The sequence below is a fragment of the Aspergillus vadensis genome (genome assembly GCF_003184925.1).
Source record: "Aspergillus vadensis CBS 113365 unplaced genomic scaffold BO88scaffold_26, whole genome shotgun sequence".
Classification (NCBI taxonomy): domain Eukaryota; kingdom Fungi; phylum Ascomycota; class Eurotiomycetes; order Eurotiales; family Aspergillaceae; genus Aspergillus; species Aspergillus vadensis.
Window position 1 is genome coordinate 201,518 of NW_020292064.1, and position 14,156 is coordinate 215,673.

At 51.6% G+C, this 14,156-nt stretch overlaps 6 protein-coding genes across 6 annotated transcripts; 2 read left to right on the forward strand and 4 right to left on the reverse strand.

The window, feature by feature from the left end:
- Positions 1-967: 967 nt before the first annotated feature.
- BO88DRAFT_407824 (DUF4870 domain-containing protein) lies at positions 968-2,227 on the reverse strand (the record flags this gene model as incomplete). Its single annotated transcript, XM_025707543.1, has 4 exons — positions 1,800-2,227; positions 1,689-1,731; positions 1,534-1,636; positions 968-1,484 (listed from the first exon to the last, which is right to left on the reverse strand). Coding segments are annotated over exons 1-4 (581 nt in total), but the record flags the coding sequence as incomplete, so codon positions are not given.
- Positions 2,228-2,570: 343 nt separating this feature from the next.
- Positions 2,571-3,698, reverse strand: BO88DRAFT_490844 (DASH complex subunit DUO1; the record flags this gene model as incomplete). The annotated part of the gene is made up of 3 exons (XM_025712815.1): positions 3,057-3,698; positions 2,687-2,983; positions 2,571-2,630 (listed from the first exon to the last, which is right to left on the reverse strand). Exons 1-3 carry the CDS (start codon positions 3,351-3,353, stop codon positions 2,571-2,573), a joined length of 654 nt encoding a protein of 217 aa, XP_025558989.1. The 5' UTR covers positions 3,354-3,698.
- A 435-nt stretch (positions 3,699-4,133) lies between these two features.
- On the forward strand, positions 4,134-5,856 carry BO88DRAFT_144965 (uncharacterized protein). Its single transcript, XM_025701483.1, has 2 exons — positions 4,134-5,014; positions 5,074-5,856. Exons 1-2 carry the CDS (start codon positions 4,263-4,265, stop codon positions 5,669-5,671), a joined length of 1,350 nt encoding a protein of 449 aa, XP_025558990.1. The 5' UTR covers positions 4,134-4,262; the 3' UTR covers positions 5,672-5,856.
- Positions 5,857-7,144: 1,288 nt separating this feature from the next.
- BO88DRAFT_418715 (Mcm10/DnaG-type zinc finger protein) lies at positions 7,145-9,634 on the reverse strand (the record flags this gene model as incomplete). Its single annotated transcript, XM_025708360.1, has 2 exons — positions 7,145-9,552; positions 9,625-9,634. The coding sequence occupies 2 exons, from the start codon at positions 9,632-9,634 to the stop codon at positions 7,145-7,147; spliced, it is 2,418 nt and encodes an 805-aa protein (XP_025558991.1).
- Positions 9,635-10,131: 497 nt separating this feature from the next.
- On the forward strand, positions 10,132-11,928 carry BO88DRAFT_407828 (uncharacterized protein). The gene has a single exon (XM_025707544.1). It carries the CDS (start codon positions 10,244-10,246, stop codon positions 11,492-11,494), a length of 1,251 nt encoding a protein of 416 aa, XP_025558992.1. The 5' UTR covers positions 10,132-10,243; the 3' UTR covers positions 11,495-11,928.
- BO88DRAFT_407829 (galactokinase galE) lies at positions 11,768-14,009 on the reverse strand. Its single transcript, XM_025707545.1, has 3 exons — positions 13,001-14,009; positions 12,060-12,941; positions 11,768-11,998 (listed from the first exon to the last, which is right to left on the reverse strand). The coding sequence occupies exons 1-3, from the start codon at positions 13,654-13,656 to the stop codon at positions 11,962-11,964; spliced, it is 1,575 nt and encodes a 524-aa protein (XP_025558993.1). The 5' UTR covers positions 13,657-14,009; the 3' UTR covers positions 11,768-11,961.
- Positions 14,010-14,156: the final 147 nt, after the last annotated feature.

Sequence of the window (14,156 nt, forward strand, 5' to 3'; positions counted from 1 at the left end):
AGACCATAAAATGACCGCTCAATTGGAGGGAGGCCACATCCGGTGGCAGCTTGCCAGCCCATTGGGGGAAAAGTAGCAAAAGGGTATAGAACCTGCACGATGTCTAGGAAATGCTCAGAAACCAATACCAACTGATACAAAATGAAAATGAGATGCCCGCGCACATGTATCATACAAAACAAAGATAGAGAGGGAGAGAGAGAGAGAGAGAGAGAGAGAGAGAGAGAGAGAGAGAGAACGAGCGCTAGCAATCTATGCCAGCGTGTAAAGTTTTGAGAGACGCGAAGAGGGAGAAGATATGCCTCCAAGGCAAGCAGTAGCCGGTCGATTTCGATCTTGAGATGGTCTATGGTGAAGGATGATAATCGTAGGAGGACAAGAGAGCCCATTGACCCCGTGATGCGTCTTCGGTTTAGTCTGCACGGCCACATCCCTCCACCATACATCTGAAACCTCCTGGAGTTGCAAGGCAACGTATTCTCGCGTCTTTGCAATACGGTTGCGTGGACGCATGAAACCCAACTTGGGAGATCATGTCCCATATTGTTTTTGCCGTAAGACTTTTGAGACCGGGCTGAAATGGTTCTCCATTTCCATTCGTGTCAGCCGCGACTTTGGCGATGTTGCAGACGAGGTAGACGTGGTCGTTTATATGTCCGCAACTGTTGCAGACCCGCTGAATGTGGCACATTCTTAACTCTCTCGAAAGAACTTCGTGCGTACAGAAGCGTAGTAGGACGGAGAGTTGCGGTTGGCTGATTGTATTGACCCTGGATCAAAGGGCATCGATTGTTAAGAGGTTGAAAAAAGAGCTTCCTGCTTTTTCGATTCGATACTGGCGGATAGTTCGAAGCCATGCAAATGAGTCTGGGTAGTCTTGGCTTGAAAGTCTCGCTGGTTGATCTGCAGGATAGTGAGTAGGAAGCTATGGCATGTTTGCCAGGCGCAGAAAGGAAATTTCTATATGCCAAAGTGTGGTGAATTGGGGCACACGCCGAGCCATTGTGTCGACGTTTATTCCACGGAACGCTGTGAATCAAGTTTTCAGCATCACTACAAGATGAAAATTTTGTTAAGACTTCACAGCCAGGCAGGCAATGACGGAACTTGATGAAGCACGGTATGGAGCAGCTAGAAAGATGTGATAGAGAGATATTACAATTCAAGTGAAGACAGCATGATGGGTAGTGACAGGAATACATAGCAGAGCATCATGCAAAGCAGGCCAGCAAATAACAGATTATAAAAACATAAGAGGTTTCGCAATATGTTCAATTGACACTGTACAATGGAAGGCTCACCATTCCTTGATTAGGAAGATTGTCCAGGCAAGGTGGCTTAAGAAGCATCAGGCGAGCAGCCTCGGGACACAAATCATGTGAAGAGCAATATCATGCAGTTATTATAGAGAGTTCATTCATCGTCAACAAAGGAGTTGGCAAGTCGGCCAAAGACTGGAACTTCGAAATGTTCGAGTGTATCAACTAAGGTGTGGTCAGCTTGTGTTATCGTTGCGCAATCGTGAAAACACACCATCTCGATAAGCCCGCATGCTGAGAAAACCGATCATTGCAAGATCGCAGATAAACAAGAGCCATGAGAAGAAGCTTGACCAAGAGAAAATTAGGTGGAGTATCTGAATGAGATTAGAGGTGTCAACGGTCGACTCGGTCGATAGCGTGACTTACAAACATGACGGTGAATAGCATGCTCGATTGCCAGGCGTGGAAGCTGAAGACATGTCAGCAAATCTGGCAAAAGGATATCTCTGGGATATGGGAAAGGAGGAGGAATCGTACCGAACATAGTCGCTCTTGTGTTCTACCAACAGGAGGAAGACACCACCAGCAGGAGGCAGAAGCAAATATGCCAGCATAGCTTCAACATCCATGCGGATGGGGAGACTGGTATCGAAAGCCCCGAGATTCCAACGACCACTCTCCACATCATTGCCAAATCCTGTGTTTCCATGACCACTGGTGTTTATATGACCCGCACCGGCGAACTGACTGGGGGAGGGGAGCCCCGGTGAAGCGAGTCCGGGGACGGGAGGAGATCCGCGAGGCGATCGAAGGTTGGGGGACTTGATGCGATTCGCGTCGGCCAGCGACGGCGAAAAGGCGCGTTCCACCTCGGGGGACTCGTCCTGGTAGGGCGCAAAGTTCATCTTGAGCAGGCGATAAAGCGGAAGATGGAAAAACGAAAGCCAGGAGAGAAAAGTAAGGACAGACAAACGGGATGGATGGACGGGAGACGCGCTTATCAGTTTCAAGTAAGTAGCTTTATCGCGGGCGCCGGTAGTTCGTCGCCTCAGGCATCCATCACTTCCCCGCTGCTGCTGCTGCTGCTGCTGCTGCTGCTGCTGCTGGCTGGCTGGTTACATTCTTCTTCTCACCTCCACCACTTCATCACGTAACTGCATGTCATCTTCAATTGGTATCATCATATCATCATTGTCATTCCTCTCTCGTAGTACTGTACATGGAAAGTCGTTTGTTCATGCCCGCCTCCTCTACACCCTGCCGCGCCCCCGCGCAATTCCTGTGCCCCGCGCGATCCCACTGACCGGTCTACGCGTCGTGGAGGTTGTCGATGGCTTGGATGTTGAAGATGTGGTAGTCCTGGTAGTGCTGGAGCTTGTTCCTGAGTACGAGGTGCTTGGTGTCCTTCCCAGACCGCTACGCACCACCCGTCCACGAGTGGTCGTCCCACGCGCAGTGCGGGTGCCCGCAGCCAGCGCTCTCTTGCGCTGGTCTTCTTCAGCCTTCCGGGCAGCAGCTTCCCTTTGCTGCTGGAGTTCCCGTTCGCGTCTCTCTGCTGCCTGTTGCCGTAGGATTTCTTCGTTCTCCATGTCGGCCACATCTTGAACGGCGCCTTGCCAATTAGGATTGAGGATTAACCGCTGGTTGTGTTCGGTCTGGGAGAGGATTCGCGTCCAGGTTTGGAGCAAGGTGGAAGCGGAGTCAATGGTGCGCGAGACAGTCTACAGATGATCATCGGTGGTTAGCAATTGCAATTGTAGAAGGTCGATGCCGGTAAATTGGTCTTGAACTTACCCCCATGTTCTCCTTGGCACAATCCAGGCTTCCTAGCAGCCCCTCAATGACTTGGTTGATCTTGCGGACGCTCTCCAATTCACTGCGCAACGCGGCTTCCCGCGCCTCCTGACGGTCAAACAGAGTTTCCCCTCCGTCATGGGTAATGGTGGGTTCTGGCGACATGCTTTCTTCCTTCACGGCTCTGTGGTGTAGCATTTTATTTCCGCGTTTGGAGGGGGAATCCCAAAGGTCATCAGAGTCATCATCAGACAACTGAAGCCTGTCCATTTCCTCTGCGGTGCTGCGGTGCGTCATTGTTTAGGAGAAGGAGGAATAGATAGAATGGGTGTTGGTGGTGGTGGTGGTGGTGGTGGTTATGGTGTGGGGGAGGCGTGGCTGTGGAAACAACAATGATTGTTTTTGTTTGATATTGCAAGGAAACGAGGATACAAAAACGGAGTAGTTGAATAATGAAATGCACCAGCTGGCGGAGGGGAAGGGGAAAATAACCACCAATGAAGAAAGGAAGAATGCCGATCGACAGCTAAATATCGTGGGGCAGTCTCAGCCAGTCGTTGGAGTGGGAGAGTATAATAGCCCGACTATGGAATTAGTAGTCTATCTAGTCGATACCCAAGCAATTGGTTGGTTAAAGCCTAACTAAACGAGGCGGAAGAAGGCGTGTAGGGAAAAAAAAGGTGTGGCTGGGACGCGACAAGGAAGCACCACCAAAGCGGGCCAAACATTCCAGATCGCGGGCACCAGCCATCCCATCCCATCCACTCTCTGAACCTCACCTCGTCTCTTCTTCCCTCCCTTTCCCCAGTCCACTAACTAACTACCACCTTCTCTCCCTCACATCCACAATTCACATCCACTTTTACCACTACTCCTCCTCCTACTCCTTTCTTTGTTTACAGCTACTACCGTTCCATTGGTCTCGCTCCCTTGGACCTGCTCTTTGATAGTGACACGCCCATTGATATTGCGCGCCCTGTTGCCTTGGATTACACGGTCGGCTTTTGGCGTTTTCCTCCCTTTTATCACCCTGGAACCTATCACGGCCTGACTCCCATCACCCACCACGCTTATATATCTCAATTCTTTTGGATTCGCATCTATCTGTTTAACTGGGTATTATTGGGAACTCGAAGTTGGGGCTATTAAGCGTGTCCACAGCCACACTGGACCTGTATTAGCCCGTGTTCGGCGTCATTATTCACAATGGCCACAACACCACCACCGCCTTCCACCCTACGAATCCCCCCTACTCCGCGACTTGGAGCTAAATACGATGAATATGAACCATACTCCACGCGATACTCAGCCAGGCTAGCAAGCCAACGTGCTGCCAGAGACAGAGAGTCCCGTACCACTCCCCCGCCTACCTTCCCGAGCTCGAAGACCACCGCGAACAAGTACGACTTGGATGAATCCGATACACTGTCTCCTCCTGGCTCAGTTCATACCTCGCCCCGGAAGCTCAAGTCGGCCCGAGCTACCGGCTTGTTTGCGACACATTCACTTGGAGGCCCCTCCGGCACACATGACTCGGATCCCTTCGGCGCAGAACCTTCCTCTCTCCGGCATCAATCGCGATCACTTCGACCGACTATGACCGAAGGAATGCTTCCCACTCCAGCCAAGACGCCTCGCAAGAAGGCCGTCGCGGATGTTGGAAATACCGCACGAGTGCTGTTCCCTCCGCCCCCTAGCGCCAGAAAGAAGACGAAGAAGCATACAGGCTTCTCGTTGGATAGTTTCTGCGAAGATAACGCCCAGGGCGGCTCCGAGATTCAAATTTACACCGACTCGCGCGATCGCATCCCGGAAGTCGACGAAAGCGAAGATAATCCGTTCTACAACAAACCCACGGTCAGCAACACAACTACTCGTGCCTCCAGACGCAAAGAGAGCCGCCGCGACAAGGAAATAGACGACTCGCTCAATCGTGAGGATGGCATGCTTTACGTTTTGTAAGTTCACTTCTACAGGGTTTCCCCTAGTTTGTCTTGTGTACTAACATATTCCGCAGCCGAGGCAAGAAAATGTTCCGCAAGTTCACGGATGACGCTGAGAGCGACCTCGATGATGACGATGATGACTTGGGCTTGCTGGCAGCCCGTCCGGACCTGATTGACTCATCTATCCACAATGTTCGTCCACTGACTCGCTCGTCAATCAAGCCTCGTGTGCTCTTCCCTACCGCGAAGTCGCAGACTCCCCAAGAAGCTCGCTCGAGCGATGTCGATGAGGAGGCAGCCACTGATATTGAGGATCACCTGCTTCACGATGAAGTCGAGGAGGATGAAGATCCTGCGGTTGACGTAGAGATGCAGCAACGGCCAGTCACTCCTCCCCCGCAATCCTCCGTTGCAACTCCTGCGTCACCCGGGGCTACGGTGCGGTCACTGCGTTCGCGATCCAAGCGGGATGGCCCCGAGCATAGTGAGACACCCACGGCCTCCGAAACCAAGAAAAAGCGCGTTAGTCCGTTCGACGGCTGGCTCCGCAAAAAGACAGCTCCTGCTCTGACAGGGACCAAAGCCAAGAAGCGAGATGCCGAAGCCGCTGGCAGCCCTGGTGGCCCAGCTCCCAAGAAAACACGAGGCAACAAAGCGACTGCGTCATGAGCATAATCTTGTCCGCCTATATGCAAGACTACCAGTGGAACCTTGAAGCCATCGGAAGCAAAGTCTTCCCTCTCGATTCTGCCGTCACGGATTATACCGCAGAAAAAATCAATCTCTTGACGAGCATCCTTGTTTTCAGCGTTCTTCTATCTTCTCGTTCGATATTCACTGGCGTCCTTGACTCAATAGGTCGACTATACTAGGTTTTTTAATGTGTCCGGCTGTCCTCAGTTCAGTTTCCATTTGTTTGATATCAGCTACAAAAGCATCATTGTCTTTTGTCTTGAACATAACAACAACTCCCGAGTGATCAGTCGGAAAAGGGAACAGGCGCGATACTATGGGCTAAATGGGACGGACGGATAGGTAAATGGGCTGGACTGGCACATGGGATGGAGTTTTGTTGTTCTTTTTCCTTTCTCTCTTCGCCACTTTTTCCTGCTTCTTTATTTTTTTTTCAATGCTTCTTATTTCCATATCGCCGGCGTGTTTTCTGCTCCCTTCAACTGCTTATGTCTCTCTGTGACTGACTTGGCTTGAGACACTCGGCCCTTTCTACCTTACTTAGCTTAGTTAGCTAGCTTGAGAGTTTCCAATGTCTCTCGTACAACCAACTTAGATACCATTCAATGAACATGAAATTGTGATGTCTGTTTTTCCCTTTTCTGCTTCTTTATTATACACATGACAGACATATACTATAGTAGCTTAAACATGTCACTACTCTATACACCATACTTACTATGATGTCCCTTCTCGACCCTCTAGTAGTACTTGCTAGTAAGTACTAGAGTTTAACCACACCACCTCGTAACGACAGTTCTCATTAGAAACAAGGAATCGATCCAGGTTCAATGAAGACTCCTGGTATTTTCATACTACTTCATAAAGCAAAGAATGGTAGGTACTCTGCTAATAATACAAATTTTATCTCCCAGATAATTCGCAAGAACTCATCGGGAAGAAGAACGAAAAAGGAGGGGTACTCGTACAATTAAAAAAAGAAAGAAAGGAAGAAAAGAAGAAAGACAAGCGTGCTAAAATCATCATGCAGTCAGTTAGTCGTTCGTTGGAAGGACAGACAAACAAGGAAAAGAAATCTCGTTCATTCATTCATTCTCTTGTTGTTGTTGTAGTTGTTGTTGTTGTAGGAGTAGTAGTAAGTAGGAAGTAGGAAGGGGAGATATTCCAGTGGGCACCAAGATGGTGTATCTGATTTCTGTTGCTGTGCATGTTTCTGCTGCTAGGGGAAATGAAAGTGGTTGAGGTCAAAAACTATCAAGGCGACTAAGTTCTTTGTTGCTCATGTGAGACGGACTAGCGAGTGAGTTTCTTTGCTGGTGAGTGACACTGGAATGACTGATATTTCAATGGTATATTCGCCGTGGAAGGATGGGGTCAACTGCGTTGCAGGTAACGAAGGGTATCTATATTTTGTTTTCATAACATTGGAAAAAGAAGGGTTGCTTTTCTTTAGATGATGTCTAGTTCATCGTCGTCATCATCATCATTGTTCGTTGGCACCATGTCGGGTTTTCCTCCTAGACTGTCTCTTCCGGCTTCCTTGATGCCATGGGAAGTTATGAACCGGGTCTTCTTGACACCGCTGCCGTGGGGTCTGTCGCCGTCATGGGCGCGTTTGAGAGGGCTCAGCTTCACACTATCTGCCTTTCTGAAGTTTGAGATGCCCAGATTGGTGGTGGAAAAGTCATCTAAGTTGTTCTTTGCCTGCTCGGGATGGGGTGATTGGACGTTGTGGTTATCTCGTGATCGGAGATATTCAGCGCCAACACCCCCGGAACGGGAAATAAGCCTCTCTGCGATGTCGCGTTCGCGTTTCTTCTCTGCGAGTCGTCGGCGGAAGCGCTCTTCTTTGCTTTCCATGCCACGGCCCATCATTCCGGCGGCGATGAACGGGTCGTCGTGATCTGCATCGATTAGGGCTGCGGCAGACTGGCCAGACGGGTGAGGGTGGAAGGAGGGTCCGCCGCCCCTAGACTTTGGAGCCGGTGCAACGTAATAGGACGATTGTGATTGATAGTCGTATCTTGCGCCATTTGGCTTCAGCCCATTCTGGGGGCGAACTTTCTTTTCTCCGCCGTAGAAACCGGTTCGAGACCCTGAGCGGCCACCAGGTCCATACATGCCTGTGCCGCCATTGACTCCCATTCGACCTGCTTGTGTTCGACGGACCTGTAGGTCGACATGAAAGTCGCAGAATTCAGTCTTCCGGCCATCAACCCATGAGTGGCAGGTCTTGCCATCCTTCCTAACGGCCTTACAAAATCCAATGTCTTGCGCATAGCCGACCTCTAGGATCTTGTCATCAGATGAGGAAATGGCGAGACTGAACCTGTTGGTGTCTGTCTTGTTCTTGGGCGGTGGCATGATTGTGGGGTTCAGAATGGCAATGAGTATTCCTTCGGAGATTCTGTAGTATCGTGGAAAGGCAGTGTCGAAAAGGAAGAGATCAATTGTCCATTTTAGATCTGTCAGAGTAATGACCATGTATTGGTTGGTGTTATTAGTTCCATCGTCAAATGGATCAACCTCCTTCTTAGTAGTGTTGGCCGGTTGCTTGATTTGTCTGGGCTGTGATTTCGATGCTACTATACCGAAGACAACATAGTCTGTGTCGATTTCCTCTGGCAGTTCAAAGTCAGGCGCCTTCACTGTGCGTAGGAGATCAGGAATCTTAAGAGCTTTCTTGTCTTCCAGGGTTCGAGACAAGAACGAATGGGGTAGGATGCGGTTGGACAAGTGCAAGGAAGAGAATGCTTCAAACTTTGAGGAGTCACCACTTTTCTCGCCTTGGGGATCATCAGTTGCACTGTTTTGAGAGCTGGCGGGCACCTCGGACTCAGACTTGTGGTTCCGTCGGTGAAAATATGGCAGTGACTCCTTCGCATCAGCCGCACCATCATCAGATCTCTGTACGCTAGACGTAGTCTGGCTCCGACCCCTTTTCAGCGACGGCTTGAGATTATATGAGCGGAGAACATCTTCTCGACTAAAGCTTTCGGCCCGTCGCCTCCTCGTTGGCGAAGCTGGAGCGTCCTTCCTTGACTCGGCAGCTGCTTTGAAGGCCTCCACTTCCGCTTTGTCGATCTGGAAGGCAGAGCTTCGATTTGCCTGAATCCTCTCCATTCGTGCTGCTCGTTCTCTCCGAGACGCATCGGCAGACCGGCTCTCAGCCATACGTTCACTGAAGCTCTTTGGACGGTTGCGCTCCCCACCCACGGTTATTGCTTGCAGAAGACTGCCAGAACGAGAGACTAGACCATCTCGAGTTCCAGGTCTACTTGCTGGCTGAGCAGCTCCCTTTGAACTTGGCGGACGCTTCAGCGACACGTCCCTACTTCTGAGGCCTTTGTCAATGCCTAACAAATACCTCCGCGGGGACACAGGATCCGTGGGAGGAGCAGCACGCCTCGTCGGCGACAGCGGCACCTGGACATCATCGATATGAGCATTGCTATCCGTCACATGACCATTGTTTCTTGTTCCTAACGGCTCGTCATGTCCCTGGGAATAGCCAATGGCTGACGCAGGTCTAGAGAAGGTCTCCCCGTCATGTCTCTCTGGACCAGGTGTCCCCGTCTTCGTGCGGCTTTTCTGAAGTTGCTTAAGCTTCAGACGCGCCTCAATGGCCGCGAGCTTCAACTGTAGTGTTTCCTCATCCTCATCATCTTCTCCCTCGTCCACCCCGTCGCTAAGAAGCTGTGACGCCTTGGATCGTAAGTCGGGAGTAGTGACAGAGTGTTTCAAAGGCGAGCCCAGATGTTCGCGACGTCGCTGCAGTTCTTCATACCTCTTGCGACCATTCGGAGTACTCAAGAGGGCATCCCGAGGGGACTTTGGCGGCCACGAGATCTCGGCCACTGCCACAGAAGCAGCGCGTCAGCGCACAGAAAGAAGGTCGAGCTGAACAGAAACACAAGGCACTCACTCACTGCTTGTCATCGCATCCACGGTGTCAAATTGGAGTTATTTCCCAGTTGCAAACGAAAAATGCAGATTGAATTCCGATCCCGCTTATCGTCTTCTACCTATCGTGCTACCCTTCCTGCCATATTCACTCAACGAAGGGATGCGGGGAATGGCGTCTTTTCGAAACTGGGGCTCTGGGGTTCGGAGGACAGGAGCAGCAAAGCAACAACTACCTCAGCCACCTGACGGATTCAAGTCTCTAACGAAGAAAAGAAAGGGGGAGCAGGAACCGCAGGCCTGCATGAAATGAAACGCAAGGGAATGAAAGTGAGCTGCAACCAATCCGCCTTTAGCTTCCTTTCTCGCCCGCGGCCTGAGGCCCATGCATGCCTGCCCGCTGACTTGTGTCGCAACGGCCGATGATTGGCTAGCGCGTGTCGCGTTGAACCAGTGAAAAAGACGCGTTTCAATTACCATTATTACTTGTTCTTTCCCCCTTCGGACTATCCGTCAATATTTCCATTTCGCTCTTCATATCCAAATTTCAAACCTCAATTGCTGCTAATGAACTGCCCATAACACTTATACATCCCATATAATATTCTTCTATACGGAGTACCTTCCACATATCCTATAATCACAATGCGAACCCGCTCAAGCGCTCCATCGGAGCAACCTCAATCCCCTCCATCCACCTCCGATCACCAAACAACAGCAGCAGCATCAACATCAGCACCGCCAGCGCAATCCACCCCCAAGAAAACCTTCATCCTCCCCTCCACCGCCAGCGCCGACGCACGCTTCCTCACCCTCCCCAACCCGCGAAGCGCCGAACCAACCCGCTACTTCTTCGATCCCAAACTCGGCGTATACGAATTCACCGTCCTCTCATCTCCTCCCTCCGCACCCCGAAGCACCCTCCTCGTGCGCAACTCCGATCCCTCCTCATCCACATCCCAACCCCCAGCACATATCTCCAAGAAAGCCGAACTCCTCCTCGCCACCCCAATCGACATCCTCTTCTTCCTCATCCCCATCCTCACCGCAAACACCAAACAAAACAACCTTTTCCAACCTCTAGACGACATCATCGACTCGCTGGACGAGGATCTCCTCCCACCTCACCTCCGCCATGTGTTATACGACGAAACCTTCCGCGGGACACTGCACGCCCGCGCCGCTGCGATAAGCGACTCCGTTGAAGCGGGCGACGAGAAGATGTTCCGGTTCAACGAGACGAAACTTCTCCAGGAACTTGTCGCGAAGGCGGATAGGATGGTTAATGCGGGGTTGCCTCCGAGTCTTGAAGAGAGGTTTGTGAGACAGGCGCTGGCGACGCCGTTGATGGCGGTGAAGAGGGATGATGTGGCCACTACGGGGGAGAATAAAGAGAATGAGGGCGAAGATAAGAACGAGGAGAAGGGAACGGAGGAGAAGACCACCACAAACAACGAAGATGCAAAGGAGGATCTCCCAGAAGGCGTAAAGGTTCCTGAAGGCGTAGCCAACCTCTTACGGATATCTGTGGCGTTATCATTCATGAAAGAATGCTATCTGTCCAAGGAGATGAGCGCGCGGATAGACGAATTACTAGCTGCGCCGGAGAGTCCGAAGGATTTCAAGCCGATGCGAGATCATTTGGACCTTGTGGCGAAACTGAGGGCGGAGGCGCTGGCGTCGAGGTCGCTGGGTGATTTCTCTCGGAAGAGGAGTGTTGAGGATCAGGAGGCTGCGGAATCGAGGGCGGAGAAGAAGCGCAGGATGGAGGAAGAGGAAAAGAAGAAGAAGGCGAATGAGTCGAGGGGAGTCCGGGATCTGAAAAAGGTTAATACGACGGGGATGAAGAAGATGAGTGATTTCTTCGGAAAGGCGGCTGCGAAGAAGAAGGCGTGAGAGATAAGGGGTTTTGGTTATGTTGCGATTATATGCTTCGCCATTACTCTGGGTGATGGCGCACTTTGGAGTCTTGGGAAGACGCTATCGGGACTGCAAAGGTCCGTACTCCAGCAGGATGCATAGAATCCTAAGGTATTCCGTTACCCTCCTCGAGCCCTGGGCGTAGTGACCTGGCTTTCTGGTTGCGACGTATCCTGCGATTGAGACAGAAACTTGCAGGCACTCGTCACTGCTTCTGTCTCTAAGCAGGAAATATTTCTAAAAGATGATCCCGTCACAAAGATAATCCCATTTGTACATAGACTCTCACACGATATACACAAGCGCATGGACTTCCAATTGGACACCAAAAGTCGCGATTGAGTTTGCAATCTGCAAGGGAAAAAAAGCCAACGCTGAATGATCCAAGTTCATGATGCCAACCATATGACGCACTACTTCGAAAAGAGAATACTACACTACCTCTAAACCTCAACCTGGGCAATAGCTGCGCCCGTGACCCTGTCAATTACATTAGTATCGTTGAACCAGAGAGAGAAGAACCTAGGTTAGAGGGACATACATGAACGATCCGTTAGATGGCTTGCTGATAACCATGGCTTCAGCCAACTTCTCCTCGCTGATATCCGGGAAGTGCTTCAGGTAGTATTCCTCCTTCAAGGCCTTGGTAACAGCTTCGACCTTGGACTGGGGCAGCATGTGGACGGTGCAACCACCCCATCCGGCGCCGGTCAGTCGGCTACCCAGGGTTCCCGCCCGACGAGCGATGTCGCAGATCTCATCCACCTCCGGTGCACTGCAATCGTACTGAGTGCGGCAAGAAGCCTGGGACTCGTTCAAGAGTTGACCCAGGTACTGGATGCGTCTTTCATCGAGGGTGCTCGCCTTCGCGAGGCATGCCTTGAAGTCCAAGACTCGGCGGGCCTCGGTGAAGCAGTGCAGGGCGCGTTGACGAAGGAGGAAACGCTCTGCTTGAACGGGGAAGGAAGAAAGGTACTTGGCTTCGAGTTCGGGGACAGTGATACCGAGGAGCTTGGCGATCTCCTCGCGGGTGTATCCTTCCTCTTGCGTCAGAAGCTCCAGGGTGCTCTGGATGACGGAGTCAATCTGGTACTCCAGGGGATCGCCGAGACGGCCCTCTTTGCGCATCAACTCGTTGTGGAAGTTACGGAGACTGAAGCCGAGAGAGCTGTTGTCCTTGGGGAGGGTCAAGCCGTTCCGGGCAGCCAGGACCACGGCGGCGAGCGTGCACTCAGCGACACGGAGGTTGTAGTGACGGGGAGCGGTCTCGGCCTTGTTGGAGGTGACGAAGCTCTGGGCCATAAGGAAAGTGATTTCCTCATCCGCCTTGGGGATGGGGACGTGCTGAACGGAGAAGTTAGGGAAGAATTGGGTGTACAGGAGGTATCCTCGGCGAGAGAAGATGGAGGCGGCTTGGTCCATGCTAGTAAGCAGTAGAGTTTAGCATCGAATAGTGAAATGGAGTGGTCAGTGGTAACATACCCTCCGGAGTAGACGCCAACTGCACGCTCAGACACTACAGCCAAATCAAGAAGATCCTGCTTCGAGACATCATGGTTGTTGGCCTTCATGACAGCCAAGGCACTGGCGCATACGAAAGCCGCACTGCTAGAGATACCACCGCCCGGAGGTACATTACCGTCCAGGAGTACCTCCATACTAGCAGGCACAAAAGAGCCATCTGCATTTTGCTTGCGCAAGAACTTCAGGGCGCCCAGGAGCCCCGCCTTGAAGTAGTTAACCCACTCATGCTTCTTAGGGTCGATTTCAATGTCCGTGTCACGAGGCACGACAAACTCGCGGGTAGGGAACTTCTCCGGGTTGACATTGGCAATCTTTACAACAGAGTCGGAGCCAGTCGCAGGGACGACCTTTACAGCAATGATCACGTCCACGCTTACTGCTGTAGGGAGGACATCATACAGGTTGTAGTCGATGTGCTCACCAATGATGTTCACGCGACCGGGACTGCGGGCCACAAAATCGGGACGATGGCTGTAAACCTTGGTGAACTGGGAGACCAGGTTGTTAAACCGAGACTGATGGTGAGGCGCAACTGAAGTGACAGAGGCATCGTCGGTTGCGTAGACCTCAGCGATAGACTCCGTCTGGGGGACGAGTTCCTGCGGGGTTGCCATGGCGGGGTAGAAATGGGAGGAAAAAGAAAAATAGCAGATCACACGAGGGGAGCGGGATATGGGAGAAGATGAGAAGAAGCAAGAAAAGAAAAAAAAGAAACGAAGAGAGAAAAGGAGAAAAAGCAGAAAGTAAGACAAATAGATTAATACCGGCTAAAACGTCAGCGTCCCTGAATCGCCAGGATAGGAGGGAAAAATTCGAGGTGGTGGTGCTCCGCAGAGACCCTGATCGGTTCCGGATTGAGCATAACAGGCTGGTCACGGGCGGGATAGTTCTGGAGGTGTGATTGCTTGAAGGCCGGGGAAAGAGTGGAGTTGCCCGGAAATGACACTCGCTCGCTGGAGTCGCTGGACGGCTCTCCGACTCGCTTCTCCAGTCCTTTTCAACCGATTCCCCGTGTGTTTCGGCTGATTCGGCATGGCCCTGGGGTCCCCCAGCTCGGTCGGGATATCCCATTCTACTGATGTGTCGACGGCGAGCCATTGTATCTTTGTTTCCG